The sequence below is a fragment of the Vanessa atalanta genome, chromosome 1 (genome assembly GCF_905147765.1).
Source record: "Vanessa atalanta chromosome 1, ilVanAtal1.2, whole genome shotgun sequence".
NCBI lineage: Eukaryota > Metazoa > Arthropoda > Insecta > Lepidoptera > Nymphalidae > Vanessa > Vanessa atalanta.
This window is the reverse complement of record NC_061871.1, coordinates 13,455,058-13,475,280: the sequence shown is the minus strand read 5'-3', so window position 1 is coordinate 13,475,280 and position 20,223 is coordinate 13,455,058. Positions and strand designations below refer to the sequence as shown.

The 20,223-nt window shown below is 30.6% G+C and overlaps 3 protein-coding genes across 7 annotated transcripts; 1 reads left to right on the top strand and 2 right to left on the bottom strand.

Annotated features, from left to right (window-relative positions):
* The first annotated feature begins 1,006 nt into the window (after positions 1 to 1,006).
* Positions 1,007 to 3,227, top strand: LOC125071007 (60S ribosomal protein L13). The gene is made up of 5 exons (XM_047681093.1): positions 1,007 to 1,105; positions 1,238 to 1,502; positions 1,787 to 1,936; positions 2,264 to 2,416; positions 3,084 to 3,227. The coding sequence occupies exons 2-5, from the start codon at positions 1,260 to 1,262 to the stop codon at positions 3,198 to 3,200; spliced, it is 663 nt and encodes a 220-aa protein (XP_047537049.1). The 5' UTR covers positions 1,007 to 1,105; positions 1,238 to 1,259; the 3' UTR covers positions 3,201 to 3,227.
* A 1,239-nt stretch (positions 3,228 to 4,466) lies between these two features.
* LOC125064603 (zinc finger protein on ecdysone puffs) lies at positions 4,467 to 10,741 on the bottom strand. Of its 3 annotated transcripts, none has more exons than XM_047671741.1 (13): positions 10,603 to 10,741; positions 10,019 to 10,255; positions 9,342 to 9,419; positions 8,188 to 8,546; positions 7,446 to 7,557; positions 7,219 to 7,365; positions 6,802 to 7,131; positions 6,473 to 6,590; positions 6,221 to 6,324; positions 5,841 to 6,027; positions 5,612 to 5,728; positions 5,316 to 5,424; positions 4,467 to 4,683 (listed from the first exon to the last, which is right to left on the bottom strand). In XM_047671741.1, exons 2-13 carry the CDS (start codon positions 10,253 to 10,255, stop codon positions 4,563 to 4,565), a joined length of 2,019 nt encoding a protein of 672 aa, XP_047527697.1. In that variant the 5' UTR covers positions 10,603 to 10,741; the 3' UTR covers positions 4,467 to 4,562. The 3 variants fall into 3 exon arrangements, with proteins under 3 accessions (XP_047527697.1, XP_047527705.1, XP_047527713.1); XM_047671749.1 differs by having other exon boundaries at positions 7,219 to 7,362; XM_047671757.1 differs by having other exon boundaries at positions 8,188 to 8,534.
* A 2,055-nt stretch (positions 10,742 to 12,796) lies between these two features.
* On the bottom strand, positions 12,797 to 19,483 carry LOC125065491. Of its 3 annotated transcripts, XM_047673137.1 has the most exons (8): positions 19,278 to 19,483; positions 17,265 to 17,339; positions 16,528 to 16,598; positions 15,484 to 15,597; positions 15,129 to 15,254; positions 14,985 to 15,056; positions 14,241 to 14,384; positions 12,797 to 13,905 (listed from the first exon to the last, which is right to left on the bottom strand). In XM_047673137.1, the coding sequence occupies exons 4-8, from the start codon at positions 15,565 to 15,567 to the stop codon at positions 13,834 to 13,836; spliced, it is 498 nt and encodes a 165-aa protein (XP_047529093.1). In that variant the 5' UTR covers positions 15,568 to 15,597; positions 16,528 to 16,598; positions 17,265 to 17,339; positions 19,278 to 19,483; the 3' UTR covers positions 12,797 to 13,833. The 3 variants fall into 3 exon arrangements, with proteins under 3 accessions (XP_047529093.1, XP_047529084.1, XP_047529103.1); XM_047673128.1 differs by lacking the exon at positions 16,528 to 16,598; XM_047673147.1 differs by lacking the exons at positions 16,528 to 16,598; positions 17,265 to 17,339.
* Positions 19,484 to 20,223: the final 740 nt, after the last annotated feature.

The following is a 20,223-nucleotide window of genomic DNA, read 5'->3' as shown; positions in this document are numbered from 1 at the left end:
AGGCCCTGTAAATATTTTTAACGAGCTCAACACCAGCGTCAGTTGTCGAGCGACCCCTTGTAAATCCAAATTGTTTCTTGTGTAGCAACTTGTTATTGTTAAAATGTACTAGCATTTGATTTAGTAATAACTTTTCAATCAAAATTCAAATCAAATCACGGGTCATTATTGGGAATCGTTTTGGGTACAGAAGGTGCGTGTAATTTATCTGGATTAACCATCTTAAGATAGAGAAAACGTTGAATTAATTTTGTACAAATCATTTTCGAGTGTTAATTAATTTTGTTAAGCGTGATGATGCGCTTTTGATAATTATTATAAACAAACTACATATTTTATCCATACTAAATAATAATATTTTCTAATTAGTTAGTTTCTGAGAGTTAATATACAAATTAACAATTTAATTATTATCATATTTTCTCATGACATTAGATTAAAATAATTATTGAGTTTGTTTAATTTATGCGACTTTTTTAATTTTTTACTATTACCGCCACGTGGCACATTTCCGGCAAACTAACAAATATTACAGAAAACGAAACATTATTTTTTTAAATACTAGATATATTTTAACATTGTCTTCTTTCAATCCTGGTTTTAATTTTGAATATTTAAGTGGTATATAAATTTTAGGTCAATAGTTAAAATATTTATTCTTAAGATGGACCTTTTTTTAAGTAAATAGATGATTTGTCTCCATTTCTAGTTTATTAAAGATTAGTCAAAACATTTTTATTATTCACATTTGTTTGTCTATTGATATTTTACTATATTAGATTGTAGTTAAAATATATAAATGTAGTTAATTATTTTGGAATAACTATGTCATTACGATATCCAAAAGAGGTCCGATTACAATAGTTAGACTGAGCAGCTTAGTCACTATAATTATAAACAATCTTACTACAAGTATAAAAACAGAATGTACAAACACGTAATTTTAGGTGTAACAATGCCCAAATAACAAACACAAATTACCATAAAGCAGATAAAACATAGTGACTAATGGCTATACGTATGTAGTCTGTGGCAGTTTTAGTTTTGACATTGACGCAAGTCTGGTGTTTAGAATTTCTTTTTGACTTGTACGTTTAGCCCTGTGGTTAGTGTTTTTCTTAATCCAATTTTTGTGATGTTATCACCACTGATTTTTTAACACTAAAAGTCATTACTTATTTTATAAGTGATTAGATCCACGCTGAAATAAATATTTAATCATATATTATATTTTTAGGTGAAGTGGGGTTATTGCAATCATGGGGAAGGGAAATAATATGATTCCTAATGGCCATTTCCATAAGGATTGGCAAAGATTCGTAAAAACTTGGTTTAATCAACCGGCAAGAAAGCACCGCAGAAAGCAAAACAGAATTAAGAAAGCAAAAGCAATTGCTCCTAGACCAGCAGCCGGACCTCTCAGGCCAGTTGTACGTTGTCCCACGGTTCGTTATCACACTAAGGTCCGTGCCGGGCGCGGTTTTACTCTTCGGGAAATCAGGGTAATTGAATTTCTTTATATTATTTTATTAAGTTGGTGTCTAAACAATTATTCGGTCCGTGTTTGTTCATTCTGTTTTTATACTTGTAGTAACATTGTTTATAATTATAGTGACTAAACTACTCAGTCTAACTATTGTAATCGGACCTCTTTCGGATATCACATAGTGATTCTAAAATAATTAACTACATATATATTTTAACTAAAATCTAATATAAAGAGAAACAAAATATTAGTGTGTATAGTACAGTACAGTAAGTATATTTTAATATTTTTTTATTCTAGGCGTCTGGTTTGAATCCCGCATTCGCAAGGACAATTGGTATTTCCATTGACCCACGTAGACGTAATAAGTCTGTGGAATCCTTACAAATCAATGTCCAGAGACTGAAAGAATACCGTGCACGTCTCATTCTCTTCCCCAAGGGCAAGAAGGTACGAATTCGTTTTGTTATTTAATGTATTCTTCATCAATAATGGAACTAATTTAATATGTATGCAATATAGTAATCAACTCGAATTATGCACTTAAAAAATTAAGAATCATTAAGGTACTTTTTATAAAGTTACATTTTTAAAACATTATATATTCAAAGCTGCTTAAAAAAAGATAATTAATCTGAATGTATAAGAAAATTATCTAATTGATATCTATTGAATCCTTGTACCTAATTTAATGTGGCGATAGTAAAATCACAAATATAAACATTATTTTATAAAAAAAACTTGTTTACATTGTTTGTTGTATTTTTACTCATTTAGGTGCTGAAGGGTGAAGCTAATGAGGAGGAACGTAAATTGGCCACACAACTCCGTGGTCCACTAATGCCCATACAGCAATCTGCACCCAAGTCTGTTGCTCGGGTTATTACTGCAGAAGAAAAGGACTTCAAGGCTTACCAATACCTCAGAGGGGTAAGAATATATTTCAATATGATAAAATATGATATACTTCAAATTATGCACATTTTGAGTTTGTTCTTCAGCTTAGTATAAAGTTTTTTTATTTACATAAATTAAAAACTTGTAATCATATACTATTTATATATATATATTGGGTGAAGATGGAATGTACAGTGTATAAAATGGGAAAAATAATTCCTTGCCTGAGATTTAAGAGGCCAGTGATCTTAGTTGGTAGTATCTTAGAAATTAATATTTTCTGAATTCTATTCCGTTTTTCATTTATAAATACTTTATACTTTATGTCTTAAAATTATTTCTTTATACAATTAAACTGAGTTAGTACTTATATATTATTTTTCAGTTTAAATGAATTAAACTAGTTACATAAATTACATAAAAAATTTCTTATAATTTAAAAAAAAAGTATAATTGGAAATAAAATTTTCAAATGTGTTTACCAAAATTAAAAATTGCTACTCTATATTCAAAAGCTGCTCAGATCTATCACAAAACATATTTTTCGTATTGCCTGTGTAGTTGGAACATATTTGTGTTAATAGAAAAATTGTCTCAAAGTCAAAAATCTTTATTCAATATAGAAGTGTTTACACTTGCTTATTGATTGTCAAAAATCTACCAAATCTAAGAAGAAACTTATATGTATAATTTATTGCAGGCTCGGTCAATTGCTAAACTTGTCGGAATCAGAGCCAAGAGGCTGAAGGATGCTGCAGAAAACCCTGATGATGTTACTAAAGCTCCAGCTGCTAAAGAAGCAAAAGCTAAGAAGTGAAATACTTAATAAACAACTATAAGTTTATCTGTTTCTTTATTTTTCCCTGATATGTAAAATATTTTTTGTGTGAACTAGGAATTAATATGTCAAATTTTAGCATAACATTTTTATACCATGAATTACTACTTTTTGCTTACACTTATCTCAAGCAAAGCAAAATAATGTATAATCTATTCCAACCATAAGAGGAGAAAAGCCAAATAAACAACATTTAACAGCAAAGTGACGCGGTATCATTGCTTGATTAATCTTTGATATTCATTGCGGATTTGCGAAATAATTACGTTTTGAACGTCGACGAAACTGTTATCGTATATTTTGGAAGTAAAATTAAAGTGGATATAAGTAGTTAAGTGTTATAGTTTTGTATTATAAATAAATATATATTAATCATATACTCTTGCAGTGAATAATATAGCTGGGTTATTAGGAAATCACATAAAATTCTTAAATCTAATATTTGTTTATCTAAATTTTTACTTCGAAATAGGCTATATGCATCAGATTTTACTACCAAAATACTAAAATTTGCAGTTCATTTTAATGTTTTAAATCATTTTCGTGTGTTTTATGATAATGCCGAACATTATTGCAACAACATTAAGTTCTGAATTGTTCATCTTGGCTTTTTAAAGCTAAGATTACTTTTATCCTAACAAGAAACCATAACATTTTTAAAACGGAAATACGGTTCAAACTTTTTGAAATAAAAGTAAACGAAAACTTATTTGATGTTTTAATATAATTAGATAAATTACAGTATAAAAGATAAATTACATAATCTTTTTTCACAAAAAGCTTGCAAAATATTTAAGATGGTGCTGATGACACTTTTTAACGAATCGTTTAATAAATACCATTCCTATTACCTAGTATATTATTCCGAATAAAAAATAAGAATCATCTTATAATCTTTAGTTGGTAAACTCACTTCTCTATTTCGTTGTATTTCTGATAAAAAATATATTGCTAATTTCTAATTATTTTTAAATTAATAATACACATCTATATGTTTAGAATGTAGATGGATCATGGAACTGCATTTTAGGAGTTTCCGACTGAAATGTTTCTAATTATATTAGTATCAACTGCTCTGCGGGGTTTCTTTCGTTTAAAATATTACATTCTTCGATATGTTATCAAGTCAATCTATATATCAATAAATATTACTACTACTTAACTTTTTTAACCGATTGTACTCAGCTTTATTAACGATACATAATTATATTATATTTAGAAGTTCGCATAAAAAAACAACAGTTGTATGTACTTAAAATTTATTTTAGCATTATATCCTTAATTATTGAAGTCAATAAAAATCATACTCTGAATTATAAAGCGAAAAACAACTTAAGTATTTTATGCAGAAGATTTAACTTCAACGTTTACTTTTTCATTAATATTTTCGTCAGCTTTAGGATTAGTGTCTTCGCCTTCACCGGCCTTAGATTTCTTGTCGCTTTTACGAAATTTATCGTACCTGGAAATCAAAAATCCTATGTTTAGGCTAAATAAACAAGTAGGCGACGGTTCGGGAGGTGCTTCGAGTACCTAAGCAGTGTTAGCACTATAAGTATGCAAAGTAGAACGCCCTAACTTGAAGCACCTCCGAGACAGTCTCCTTTAAAATAAAATGACCCAATTATATATTTAAATCTGTAACACCCAGGCGATTAAGTCATCGGGTTTAATATCTTAGTATATTTAGCGATTGCACTGGGTTAAATAAACGCCGTAATTAATATTCTACGTAAGTAAAAACGACAAACAGTACTTTAGTCGACTTAAAATAAATCATTTATTAAAAAATATAATAAGATTTAATAAAATTGGGCAATATAGAATAAGATGTTTCTTTAAAATTAATTAGGATGATAATTTTAAAATTAAAAATTTGTTGATATGTGTGGTCAAATCACTTAACATCAATATAGGCTTTGGGTATACAAAATGGCCCTAACGGAGAATTAAGAAGCAAGGGAAATGTTCTTGGTCTCATTGATATTATTCTAAAAATTACCACAGTTTTGTTTTTATAACAATGAAGCCAAGTCAACTCACTAACTAAGACAAAACATTGTTAGTATGTTTACTAACTTATAAAATGACTACCTTCCAAGATCCTCTTCATCATCACTGGCTTCATTGCCTTGTGGGTCTACTTCCCGTAGCAGCTCTCCAATGTCCTTATCAACATCAGCCCACAGCTTATCTTCATTGCCTAAAATTGACAAATATTATCATTATTTATAAATCATATTATACCTGTGATTTTTAAATTTCAATAGAACTATTGAACAAACAATTCAGAATGGAATATGTAAACATATTAATGTAATTTGTAGAAATTAAGAAAGGTTAAATTTAAATATGATGTCTTTTTAAAAAACATTTGAAATATATCATACCAGATGTATTTGTCACTTCTGCGCCATTTTCTTGACTTTTCTTTTCAATAGTTGGTTCAGTTTTCTCCACCTTAACTTTGTTTTCGGTGTCATCATTCGCTGCTTCTTTTTCGTCTTCTAAAATTGATAATTTAATGAGATAACCCCTTTATACCGCAACTCTTCCATGTAACACAATTTTAAGAAGCAAAATAGAGCGGAGTTCAGTTATACTCGAAAAATAAATAACCTTTTTGCTGGTGCAATTGTCGGTGGATGCGTTCGGCGTGTCGACGCAGTGTGCGCGTGTCGCGGTGCTGCACGTATCGGCCGAGATGGATGCGCAGTCGGCAGTGACGGCGCAACGCCTCCGCCTCCTCCGCGCTGCCCGTGTCCGCGCGCGGCAGGTACACGCGGCACAGTTCGCACCACCACACCTAGTCACATTTATTTATAATTTTAACATTCAAGTAAATATTGCCATTCAAATTGAAATACTTCACGCAATAATTAAAATACGATGTATGCATAGAAATGTAACTTATTTCAAAACTGTGAAAAATTTAGTTTTCAGAAATTGTTTGTATAGAAAATTAAAAAATAGTAAAGAAAAATATTTATTTTAATCACCTCCATCTTCTTGATATGTTCACTTCCAATATTGATTTCGACTTTTGGTTTTTTTGGAGATGCTTCTTCTTTTTTTTCGCCGCCCGAATCTTCATCTTCAACTTCTATAAAGTCATAATTGGTAGGTTATGTCAGGTTAGATTACATTCTATCTATTTTCAAACATACATGCTTTTTTTAGATTTCAAATATCTTCTGTCCCTTTTTAAAAAGTGGTGTGATAAATATGTATTGTTATTAACTGCTACTTACCATCTACGTCGCCTACGGAGTCGAGTGTCATAAAGTTGTCTAGATCAACATCCATACCCTCATCTCCGCTACCTTCAGCTTTCGGGCTGAGCCTCCTCGCAGTTTGATTAGCTTTTTTCTGTATTGAAACAATAAGCTATAGATATATTTGTTTTAAAGTACGTGAATAAAAACAGGGTCACCATATATTATATTAAATGTGTGTGATAAGTAACTATATTTGAGTGAAGGTTTGCAATTAGTGTGACTAAATATAATAAGTACATATTAAAAAAAATACTGTTTTAATTATATAATAAGTTTTTTTTTTTTATATAAAAGTAAGTCACCTTTAGATGTTCAATGGAACAGATATGATGTTCGTATATCATGGGCGATCGGAATGTGACTCGACATATACGACAGAACGGCATGAGGAATCGCTTCATAGCACGGTGTGTGTCGGTGAGGTTGTGCGCGTGGCGCGTGGTGCGGTGGTTGAGGCGACACACGAGACAGAACGTGGTGCGCGTGGCCAGCTCCGCGCCGGCCGCCGCCTCCAGCTCGCGCTGTGCGCCGCGTTGGGCGACGCGCATGCGCAACAACTGCGCCTTGTGACGTCGTGCCACTGCGCTCATGGCGGCCCGATGTTTACTCGACAACAAATGCTTCGCATATCCCTGTCAAAAGCCATATTTTTAGTGTTATGCCTTTCAGGATAAAATTTAAAGTATATATTCTGATTGGTGTCTAATTATGAAACCTACGGCGAATGTGGCACATTTTTCTTTGCAATGCACGCAAGAGAGGTGAACGTACGGCTGCGAGGGTGCAGCGTCGGAGGCGGCATCGGCTTCTTTATCCGTGTCCTCACCGCCATCACCGCCTTCGCCCTCGGAAGCCTCAACTTCCTCCTTATAAACAAATTAAATGAGCACATGTGTCGTTTTTAAATATAATAATTATTGAATGAGAAATGTTAATATTTAGTTACCTTAGGCGATTTGGATTTAACTTCCTTTTTCTCCTCTACAGTTTCTTCTTTTTCTTCAGCTTCCCAATCTTCTTCTGTTGATGATGCCTCATCTTCTTTTGACTTTACAGAGCTAGTACATGATAAGAAAAATAATGTTAATACAGCCTATATACATTACAATACATAGGAAAAATAAGAATATACTTGTTTAGTTGATATATGTTACGACTAAAATTGTATTGAATTTATAGATTTATTATCCTATGAAGCCATTCCTGGAATATTCTAGCCACTGATACATATCATTAAATTTGTAAATAGTATCTCCTAGTAGTGTTATTTTTTATTTTAAATCTAAGTGTTTTATTTCCATGAAATATTTCTTTCCTTACTATCATTCTATTTATATCAGTCTATTTATATTCAGTTCATCTGGTTTAGGCGTAACATATATGTTCAACATTATACGTAGCATAGATGTTTCAATAATGATTCTCACCCCTTCATAGGTTTTAGATAATAATAAGCAATTTCCCTGACATTTCAATTTTATTAGTTCTTCTGATTAGTTTCTTTTGAACATGATTGCCTCCAACATTTCGACAGCTTTAATTTATTTAGTTGTATCTGATGACTTTTAGCAATCGACGTCAAAACAATAATCTCACACTCAATCTTTTCTATCGTATCTAGATAACCCGGGGCATTAATTCCAGAGATAGAGAAACAAAATTTAAGCATTACTTTGTACCGCATTTACCTTCGCCCCTTAACACTTCTGAAAGCTCGGGTGTATCCCAGCGATCGTTCTGCGAATCTTCTAGAAGAGAAGGAGCCGCGCGATCGCGGGGCTCCTCGATAGGAAGCGCGAGAGCGCAAGGTGCGTCCGCGGAAGGAGCGGCGGGGCGCCCTCGGGCGCGCCGTGGGCCGCGGCGGTTCTCGCGGCGGGCCCATGCCGCTCGCTTTGCGATAGCTGTCTCGGGCCGGCGATCGCCTTCTGTCCTCGCCAGCGAACGACCGTCTCTCGCCGCCGTAACTCTCCTGTCTACCGCCGTACGAACCGCCATAGTGCCCTCCGTCGTGACTACGTCTATCGCTCGAGGAGCCCTGTACATAACTCTTTTTGGAACTTTTCTAGCCTCTTAACAATTTAATAGAAAACGAGTATTAAAACATTTTTGCTTTCTTCTAGATGGGTATTTAATTCGAAACGATCTTTACTCATCTTTACCTGTTTACATCATTGTCTCTTAATTTAATCAGTTTATATTTGTGGTACAAGTCTTCACTTGTTATAGCCTCAAGCAGTAGTCCTACACTTTACAATTCAAAATATACCAATTACTGGTGGATTGGTCTGTATCGTTAATATATTGATTAGCACATTCACCTCCATAACATAGCTGTTTCATTACTTATCTAATATTTATGACTACACCCATCTATAGTCTTGTTTGTTTTGTATTGATTTATAGATGTTTTGTTTTCTATTTTTTTTATTAACATGTCTATAGACTTCGTACTTTGTGAGTAGTGATTCAATAACCAATTAAATTTTTTATTTACTCAAATTTCTCTCTCCAAATGATTTTATTTTTAACACATCTATTATCGCTGTTTATATTCAGCTCTATTTTCAACATCTACAATGAATTTCTAATAAACTTTAAATATTTTATAGTTGTTGCACTATTCTTGGGATAAATCATGCAACAATATCATATATCTGAAATGAATCATGCAATGCTGCAGACTGTTGTAACATCTTTGTGTTTTTTTTAAATTATTTTTCTAAATGAATGGATCAATGCATATGCAATGCGGCAGTTTATAATTGCTACTGTCATAATTCAGTCATTATACTTCCCATTGTAAAAAGGATTTTGTTTTTCCAGCTAAAATATTTAGACTAACCTCCATCCTCATCCTTTTGCGATCTGGGGAGCCTGATCTACCACCATAGTCACGATTTGAATAACTAGCAGAACTTTCCTGAAAGGTCAATATATTTTCATATTTCATGCATTTTTTGTTTTAGTAACAATTAATATCCAAATACATATTACTTAACATTAATGTAACATTTTTTGGAGCATATCCTATATATATATATATGTTTTAGGTTTTATTATGAACAAACCTAATTTATGTAATACCTGAAATTGTTGATTATGTCTAATTTAATTTTTTTCATACCAGAACAAATTAAACTAAACTGTTTTTTTATGTTCCTAGTTATGCAGTGTATGAATAGTTGTTTACTATTTGTGATCCATAAATTTAATAATAAATACTTATTATTAAATTTATGGATTTATTTTCTCATTGATGTAATAAATAAGCAGACCATCAATTATTAGTTATCTAGTTATGCTTTTATTTAGAACTAAGTTTTTGGAGCAGCCTGTAATATTTACTTCCATGAGCCTAATATTCCATAAAGACAAGAAGGTCATGTATGAAAAAATATCATTTAACTCTACACATTATGTAATTGCAGTTTTGGTGTGGCTCTTCGCGATATTTGACTGCTTGTTAAAATAGGATAACCTTGCCAGATATAATTTGACATAAATAGAAACTAAACTCACCGATCGATATGGTTTTTTATAAGAGTCATCTATTCTGTCACGACTTGACGCATATCTGTTCGTGCTGCTGCTGTTATAACGGGAGTCATTGTTATAAGAGGAATATCCTCCGCCCCGACCACCACGACCGCCATCATAATTGCCACGGCTGTTACTTCCACGATAAGAACCTCTGTAACTGCTACCCCGGCCGGTGTAGTTTCCTCTTCCGCCGTATCCTCGGCCACGAGATGACATCTATGCCATAATACAATTTATTTACATATTAAATACAAATAAATATTTTAATTTAATAAGCTCATTGTTGGAAAATAATAATAATATTAAAAACCATACAATTTATAACTTCTCGAATATCAATATAATAAAACCTATATTTTGACATTCATAGCATATTTACAATTTTATTTACGTATATGATAAAACATATTTTTTAATACTAACTATTTAACTCCTAAAGTAGAGAGAAGCATTGCTTTGGCAAGATACCCGGCTATTTTAATTGCCAATATGGCTACTCTCTAAATTGAATTCTTTCGAGTAGACAAAATAATTCAATTTTAAAAATAATGCTTTATACTTACTATAATAATTTCAAGAATTAGTTTATTTTTGCTATCACTATTTTATAACTAGCACGTTAATCCTGTAGCAGCAAAAAATATACTCTCAAAATGGAGGGCGGAATAACGTAGAAAGAAGCCATGAACTGATGAGCAGTACGATCAGTGTTGCCACTTGCCGCCAAAGAGTATAAAATAACCACGTTATATGTACTTATCGCTTGGAAAATGTAAGGAAAGGATTGTAAAGTCTAATGGATATCTCATAAATTCCTTATTAGATGCTGTACTTTTAAAACACAGTAACTAATTATATATATATACAGTCCCGACTACCAAAAAAAAATTAAAAAAATGTTGACATAATATTATATCTAGTATCCAATGATTGACTGTAAATACGTAATGAACTATTGATAAATATTTATAAAAATAAAAGTTGTTCCGATACAATTATCGGAACAACTTTAAATTTATATTGTTTTAATTTTATTATTTTCTTAGTCAAATAAGTTAAATGGATGATTGTATTGTTATCTGTTTAATAGTGATAATTATTCAATATTATTTAGATAATTTAATTAATAATGTTACAATTTTTTATTTTATTTTGTGTACTAATTCTAATTTTTGATTATTGTATAAAAAGCAACTGACTGTATTAACATAATTGTTATGAGCAAGACGTGTATACAGGCTTAAAAATGTAATCTAGCTTAAAATGGAGCCGTTATATTAATGTATGTTCAGATTGTATTATGTTTGTGTACCTATGAATTAATAAATAAATTAGAGTTACGTGAAATAGTGATAAAAATCTTCTAGATTTTTCATTACATACATATTATTATTAAAACTACTTTTACAAGTAGAATAATAGGCCAGGCATGAAAAATGCTACCATTTAATACAAATAGAAAACAATTTATTTTATCGATTACATCATTTGCAAATTAAAGGAATAAATAACTTGAAAAATAAATAATTTAAATGGTATAATTATATTATTAAGGGATAAACTCAAAATATTTGTAGCACTGGGCGTAAAAATCATTTGCACCGCAAATCTGGCTGTTGACAATTCGTCTCTTGTCTTTGTAATATTAATTTTAGACTATTAACTAGATTTAGAACATGAACCTAAAGTTAAAATAAGTTCAAGTAAAAAATATTTTTATTTTATTCGATTGAATACAGAATAGCACTGTTAATGATTTATGTAATTATTTTTACTATGATTAATGACAACTAGTAGCTGTAGAATTTGTAAACAACTTTGAAATTTGATATAAATTCTCTAAAGTCTATATTAATGACTATTAAATGAATATTTTTTGTTATAAGATTAGTGAAATGTTTAAATTCGATGAGTTTTGGCGAATAAAAAATAATCGTTTCCTTTTTAAATTATATTCAATAATTATTGAATACAATTAATTATAATTAGCCCATATCTAGATAGTAACGACGTAACTAAGGCCTGACCACGCTGGATGGCTGCCGGTCTGTAACGTGCATAGGCCTGTAGGCCGATGGGATACAGGACAGGCATTCTCAATTTTAACATTATTCTAATATAAATAAGCTTGCACATAGTAGACAACAGATGATAAAAAAAGCAACTTTTACTCAAAACTTGTTGGAGAGTAGACTTGTCTCTAGAGGAGATGTATCTTTGTATATTAATAATGACTTATCTTGACATATAGAGTAAAACGGTATCAGAGAGAGAAAGTTAGACAGCAGCCTTCAAAACGAGCTATATGTACCAGTTTATAAAATCATAAATGTTAATTTTAAGTAATAGTCTACCTGCAGAAGCGCCATTGTGACAATTAATACCCTAATTCTATACATTACAATAGACATTTTCTTAGTTGAAGATACCACTCCTTAACTTTGAATTCCATACATATTAGACACTCATTATGATAATACAGGCTGTAATTTAAATAACTCTTGAGGAAATAATAAGCATCTTAACCAATGATTTCGGGTTCAAACCCAGGCAGGCACCACTGAAACTTCATGTGCTTAATTTGTGTTTATAATTCATCTCGTGCTCGGCGGTGAAGGAAAATGTACATTCGTGAGGAAACCTGCATGTGTCTAATTTCAACGAAATTCTGCCATATGTGTATTCCGCCAACCCGCATTGGAGCAGCGTGGTGGAATATGCTCCAAACCTTCTCCTCAAAGGGAGAGGAGGCCTTTATCCTAGCAGTGGGACATTTACGGGCTGCTAATGTATGTCTAATGTAATGTAAGGAAATAATAAAAAAGATTATCTAAATAATTAAGTTATCACACTCCTACATTAAAAATGCGGGCAAAGTTCAAATATTAAATGAGGGAAACACCTACGACACCAATAGACTGGCACATATACATTATAAAAATTTGAAATCAATTAGTAAAATGTTAAGTGATTGTTTTGCTATTTAATTAATGCTTAACTTTAATTGTCGAAAGGGCCATGAACCATTAACTTTCTGCGACTGAGAGAGGACTAATTGAAATCCATTCCAAGTAGTTGTTACAAAAAGTTTGATTTTTTTTTTTATAATTTGAAGAAAGATAATTATTTGTATATACATAAGTATATACATACAATATTTATTAATATTTAGGCCTTAACATGTATAAAAAAGAATTAAAAATAATTTCTGTACAAATCATGACCGAATGGAATGTTGCAAGAATGCTAACGCTAAAATGATAACTATTGAATCTGATAACACGTTCAGCAAACTCAATATACATATATGTGCAAATAGGATTTTTTTGGTAATTTTACTCGAGTCATAATAAAAAAAACATACAGACTAGTTTAATGTTGTGGGTGAACACAAAAAGAAGACGATGGAGGTTCAATTTTAATAACATTATTTCATATTAAAATATTCTTGACTGAATATTAACAGTCTTGGGTGGCACGATTTAAAGGTATAATACTTACAACATTTAATTTCTAAATTACCTACTTAACAAATTAATAGATTCGCGCAACGACATTTAGTTTAAAAATTGCAATCTTATTTTTACACCTATGTTAATAAAACTAAGCACTTTTTTCTATTTAAATAATCTTAAAAATAAATTTATTTAAATAACAAATTTTTTGCTTTCCGTCACCACACCTAACAATTGATTGACAGTTTATGTTATACGATTACGTATATTTGGAACTCGAAGAACATTGAAGTTTAATTATCTAGTTTTACACTTTTCACTGCATATAAAATCTATGCATTATCCAACACTTCTTGTCTTTTTCCCTCCAAAAAGTTCGCTCCAGTATCCTTGCACGTTGGACCAAGAATCCTAAAAATGTGAATGTCTTGATTAGTTTCAATAAAAATAACTGAAAAGGAAATTAACTTATTACTCAAAATCGTACCATATGTTACTAAAAAAATATTAATTTTATTTATTATACTCGTGTATCCGATATATATATATATATTTTAAAGGGATTTTTTTTAGCTTACGATGGTCTACCATAAGAACTGGCTTAAGTACGAATAACCTCTTAACCGGCAGCACCGGCATAGCATTTGCCAAGCAATTACAAAGTTGGGAATATGAATGACGTAATATAAGCTTATTTTAACTTAATATGCATAGTCCGTGTTCATTAATAAATCAAAGCAATAAACCTTTCTCGATTCACGCCATTCTAAATTACGAAGTCGTGCTAAACCTTTGAGATTACGATCAAGAATTTTTAAAAACTCCGATCTTGTAATTTTCGGTGTTGCAGTTGTACCATTTGGTGTCTCAGGCGTCATTGTCACAACAGCCTGGAATAAAAAAAACATAACATGTTAAGTGAATGTTCCTGTGTTTGATAATAATATATTCACGGTTTTTGTGTTAGGTACACTTAAAGTGTGAATATATTATCAAACGTATGTAGCTACATCTGATAAAAACTAAGGCAAATACCTTTTAATCTTGTCTTACCTTTTTACCTTACTCATGTTAATTATGAGTATCCTAAAACATACCTCTCAAAAAAAAATTAAAAGCGTGTTATGAATTTGATTAAAAAAAAATCAAAGATGTCGACAAGTATGAAAATAAATGTTATTTGACGATGGTTCTCTAGAAAAAACGTTAACAACCTTTTTGAATTTAAGGCACAACAGAAATTTCTTCGCAAAAATATATAACCCTAAGGAAAAGCTATAAAAAAACTTGTATCGTATTGCGATTTATGTGTAATAGAAATATTAAGAAAACAATTTTAGTTCATCAAAATCAATTAAATCAATCAAAATAAAGTACTGATGCAGTAGTACTGAAATTTTTTAATTTTTTCGCAGAACGTGTTTTATTTTATACATTTATTAAATATAAAGTAATACAAAAATAGAAATGGTTCACCAATTTGCACTCACATTATCATCTACAAATTGGTTGCTGACTAATTCCGATATTTGTCCATACGCGCTTTTTGTGTCGTTAATTTGCTGAAAAAAAAATATAATAACTTAATATCACACAAAGAAATATATTATTTATCGAACAAAGCGTTACTTTACCTCCAGAATAAGGTTAAATACTGTACCGAAGAATCCCCATTTCGGTTTAGTCGCAACATTTTTTCCTGCTTTTAATAAGGATACTCGTAGGGCACGATCTTTTCCAATAGATTCATCAGCTAAGGGCTACAAATATTAGAAAATAATATGTAACATGTGGTACTAATTCAAATTCGAGTAAAAGTAAATTTACGTTTAAGAAAAGATGATATTATAAATAATGATAATGTTGTTTTTAATTATCATGGTAAATACGAATAGAACATGATGTAATATTTGAGTTCTCACAACCTATTGGATGTAATATGTAGCAAGAAAAATGTTCACATAATATGTAACGATTATGTATACTAACTGGTTGCGAAGTGACTAGAAGAGGTGCGACAGCAACGACGATTATAAAGGTGGCTAAGGTGAAGGAGGTATAATATTGAGTCATCTTCTTCTTAAGATAGCCAGTCTTTTAAACCTAAATAAGAACAAATATTTAAAATAATGTATAAGCGGTTACTTTTGTATTTTTTTTAGCAGTATTCGTTAAATTAATCTTAAGGTTATAAAGAATCAACACTTCCGATTAATTTGGATTTCTTTATTTAATATAGTTAATCCCTTTGATAGACAAGTAGCCCTGTAGTTCCATTTGGTAGTAAGTGGTCGTTACCGCCTATAGACATTGGTACTATAAATATGTTAAGCATCCCTTACGTCATTAACGCGCAATCACTCTTGGAAACGACTATGTCTCTTGTGCGTGTAGTTACACTGACACACCTACAATAACATGCTAAATATTGCTATTTGGCAGTAGAATATGTTAAGAGTAACTATGCAGGCCCTATGATACTGGGTCAGCACCCACTCAATAGTTATCTTACCACCAAAGCAAAGCAATAGTTTATATTGCTGTCCCAATAAGAATGGTGAAGGTAGTTACAGAGACAAGTGATAAAAGTTATAACAAATTAGATCTCGTAACTACTGGGCACTTATTTCTTAGATTGTAATATTGTTATATATATATATTTTTCAGTTATTATATAATTGATATTGATAGGTACTATTAGAGAGATGGCCCAGTGCTTAGAACATATGCATCTTAACCGATGATTGTGGATTAAACCTAGGCAAGCACCATTGATCATGTGCTTAATTCGTGTTTATAATTCATTTCAAGCTCGGCGTGAAGGAAAACATCGTGAGGAAACCTGTATGTGTCTAATTTCAACGAAATTCTGCACCAACAAGTATTTGTTGTCCATGTCCCATACGGGAGCAGTGTGCTGGGATAAGTCCAAACTAAATCCTCAAATTTGGAGGGTAGTGGAACATTTTAATGCTCTTATTTTACCTCACTAATATATAACATGAAACATGATATTTAAAAAAATCACCGTACCTCCCGTAGTATAATCGCAGAAGTAATTTCTTCTACGTTGAATATCGCGTACACTACGAGAAATCTTTGCACTATTGGACAAATAATTTAAAGTATAATTGAACCATGTGCAAAGTATTTCAAAATATATTTCGTAGTTTTTCTCACTAAATATATATTTAAAAATAAAATTTCAAGATGTAAATACAATTAAGATAACAAAAATCTACTTCGGTAAAGGAAATTTGCTAACTGTTATTAAAATAGCTGATAAACGTTTAAAAGTGCCACTTCACTTGACCGAGCGAGTTCGTTTAGTCATCTCGAGCAAATCAAATACGAATGTAATGTGTTTCTTTACTAATATCTAAATATATTTTCAAAAGATAGAGTCTAGTTTAACGGCATCTCATTAAAGCAACTATGTATTTGTTTATAATGTCAAATAAAAAAAAACATATTAAGAATTATTTAGATTTTTTTATATTTGTTAAGTACAGTTTTAGAAGTAATGGGACACGCGAAAGAGAAAAATAATATTAAAAATAATTTTCCATACTGCTCATAACGCGAGTTCAACAGGGCCTTGGAACGAGCTATGACGATCCCAATTATTTCTCTTATCATGTAGGTTTAAACCCATCTGCGTTGTGTAAAAACGCAAACTTGCTACGCCAAGTGAAGTGACAAATTGTAAAGTTTACTATTAATATTAAAGTCTACTCATTTATTTTGTTTAACTAATTATATGCACTCACCTATACTGTATAATTACCCTTTGTTTTTACCTTTGTCTTTAAACAAAAGTTAATGTACCTCGTGCCACCTGTGCCCTGGTTAAAGAAACATTACATTTACATTATCGTAACCTTTCTATTTATTTTTGCCTACATGAAATATAATACATATAAGAGTTAATTTTGTCATCCATTTGATATTTTAAATATAATCGAACTTCATCATCATCATTCGCATAACCCTGTCTCATTTAGATTGGCGCTACTATCTTCATTTACTACCTTATTAATCATGTGATATCTCACACAATCATTTCATTACTTTTTCGAACTTACATACAGTAATTTACATTCATTACAACATATGAGGATAAACAGATTATAAAAAATATTAAAAAGTATATTCATTTTTTTAGTAAGAATCAAAAACCGTACAAGGTGTAATTCAGACTGATATTAAATATTTGAATATGCGAAAAGTTTTAACGTTCAAGCTGGTTAAATTATATATTAATGATGATTACATAGCTCTGCTGGAGAGAAAATCTATGAAGAGAGAGTTTTCCTGGCTAACGCTGACATACTAATATTCTACTATCTTAGGTTGACACTAATTATTATGTATAAGATAACAAGAGTTAGTACAATCAAAGATTTGGATATCCATTATAAATAGAGAAGCACCTGGTACCATACACTTATACGAAAAAAATAGGTATTACATCCGAATAATTTTATTATCAAATGAACATTAGGTTTGAACTAAGTTAAAAAATGGATGCAATGTAAGTCATACGTAAAATAAAGTTGTTAAAAAATTACACCAGAATCATGTAAATATAAACATTATTATGAACATGCCTTCCTACTTTTAAAGAGAAATATTTCCTGGTGACAGGTTCTGTGTACAATGTTTCTGTTTAAAATAAACCTGACAGCATTTAATAAAATATCGATATTAGTTTAAATATCCAATTACATTTAACGTTTTTTAAGCAAACTATTTAATAAAAGAGTATTCATGCGGTAACAACAAATCACAATTTCTTTTATTAATGAGGCAATAGTTCCAGTTAATATATAAACAGGTAAGTAAGTAAGCCAAATAATATTTAGTAAAAGCAATCTAAGCATCGATAAGTTTTAACCGAGTTCAGTTCAGTTCGATTTTACAAAGACTTTTCTTTGTGAATCTGGGTTTTTGTGATGGATAAAGGATACAACATATTTATAATTTATCTTGTGCTCGCTGAAGAAAAATACATCACGTGGAAACCTTCCACATGTGACACATGATAATATATATTTTAAATTTATAAGCACTTCCATTTCTTGATTTTTAATATTTAATTATATATTTTGTTCATCTCAATACAAATAAAAGAGATATAAAATAAATAAAAATTTTCTAATACCGAAAATGAGAAGCGCGTTGATGTCTTTTATATAAAATATATCTTATATCAACATATCTTATGTGTAACACTACCGTTTACTGTTTGATTTTATAATATATACTTATTAAAGTACAATGATTATAAAATTTAAAATATTGTTTACAAAGTAATTGCGTACATGTAACATATTAACTGAGGAAAAAATCTTGCGCCAACACAAGTTAAGGTCATAAATAGAAAGGCTGTTGGTCTTTTGCAGCCTTAGTTATATACGAAAACATTGTAATATTTGTGTAAAATATGCAGTTTATCAATTTACTTCTTTAATAATATCCGAAATATACATTTTTTATAATTTAAATCTACAACATCTGCGAAAGAAAATTTACATTACATTACATTTTACAAAGGCAATTAATTAGTAACTAATAAATAATATCTATTTTTATCATCAAGTATTTATTTCAACGAATCATTATAAAATATAAATAAATAGCTAAATGGAAAATGTTATCAATGGTTTCAGTCAAATATTAATAATGATATTAAATCGTAATTAAGTCATTAAATGTGAATATGTTAATTAGTAATTAAGGTAACGATTATTTTCAATTGATATGAACGTTGTCTTCCTTACCCAATTTTTATATAAATAGTTGTTCCAAATTAAAAAAGTTTCACAATTTACATGGAATTCCTTTTTACACACATTTCTTAATATTTCATAATCCAAACGACTTAAGTTTTTAATTTTTTTCACAATATAATATTGATTAAGTACGGTCAATTGTAGTATGGTTGTATGGTACTAGTAACGCGCGCGGTCGGCTGCACTATGCGATGTTTACACGAACACTCCCGCCTGTGCTACGAGGCCAAGGCCGCTTAGTTGCGAAGTCTTCGTTATGTCAGCCGCGTTCTACTTATGCAATACCTACCAATTTAATGCACTTAGATGACCCCATCGAGCGTTCAGAATTCCTATTTTGACTCCTAATTATGCAACTAATCATTTGCTCTTAACTTCTGGTTAATCAAATACATACTTACATAAATTCTAAATAAGTAATAGGTCTAATCAGGAATCAGAACTTATTTAAAATATCGATCGATTTAAATTTATTGCCTAAATGTCCTGTTATCGCCACTGATCACATGGTTTGCAATTTATCGGGGACATGCAGCCAGTTGCCATGCACGTCTTATATTTAATATTAATCTTATCACAATACAAAAAAAATGTATTCTTTTTACTGCACGATGTATACTTTGAGTAAATATAATTAGTTAAAAAGTTTTTAATTTATAAACATAACGTGTTAAGCTAACGTTCGGACGAGTATAACTGGGAAGTGGGAAACCCATTATGTAAATTGTGTAACACCGATCAGTTTAACGTCCGGGAACTATTTGCAAAAGGTTAGACTTAATGTATAAAATATTACAAAATTATCAATTACTTTCACGTATGTATGTACATTTGTATCAATAACTACGAATATGTACTATCATTTCATGTATTATTTATCGATTTTATATATTCAAATATTACATCAGTGAATACTTTATATGTTATCGTTTAG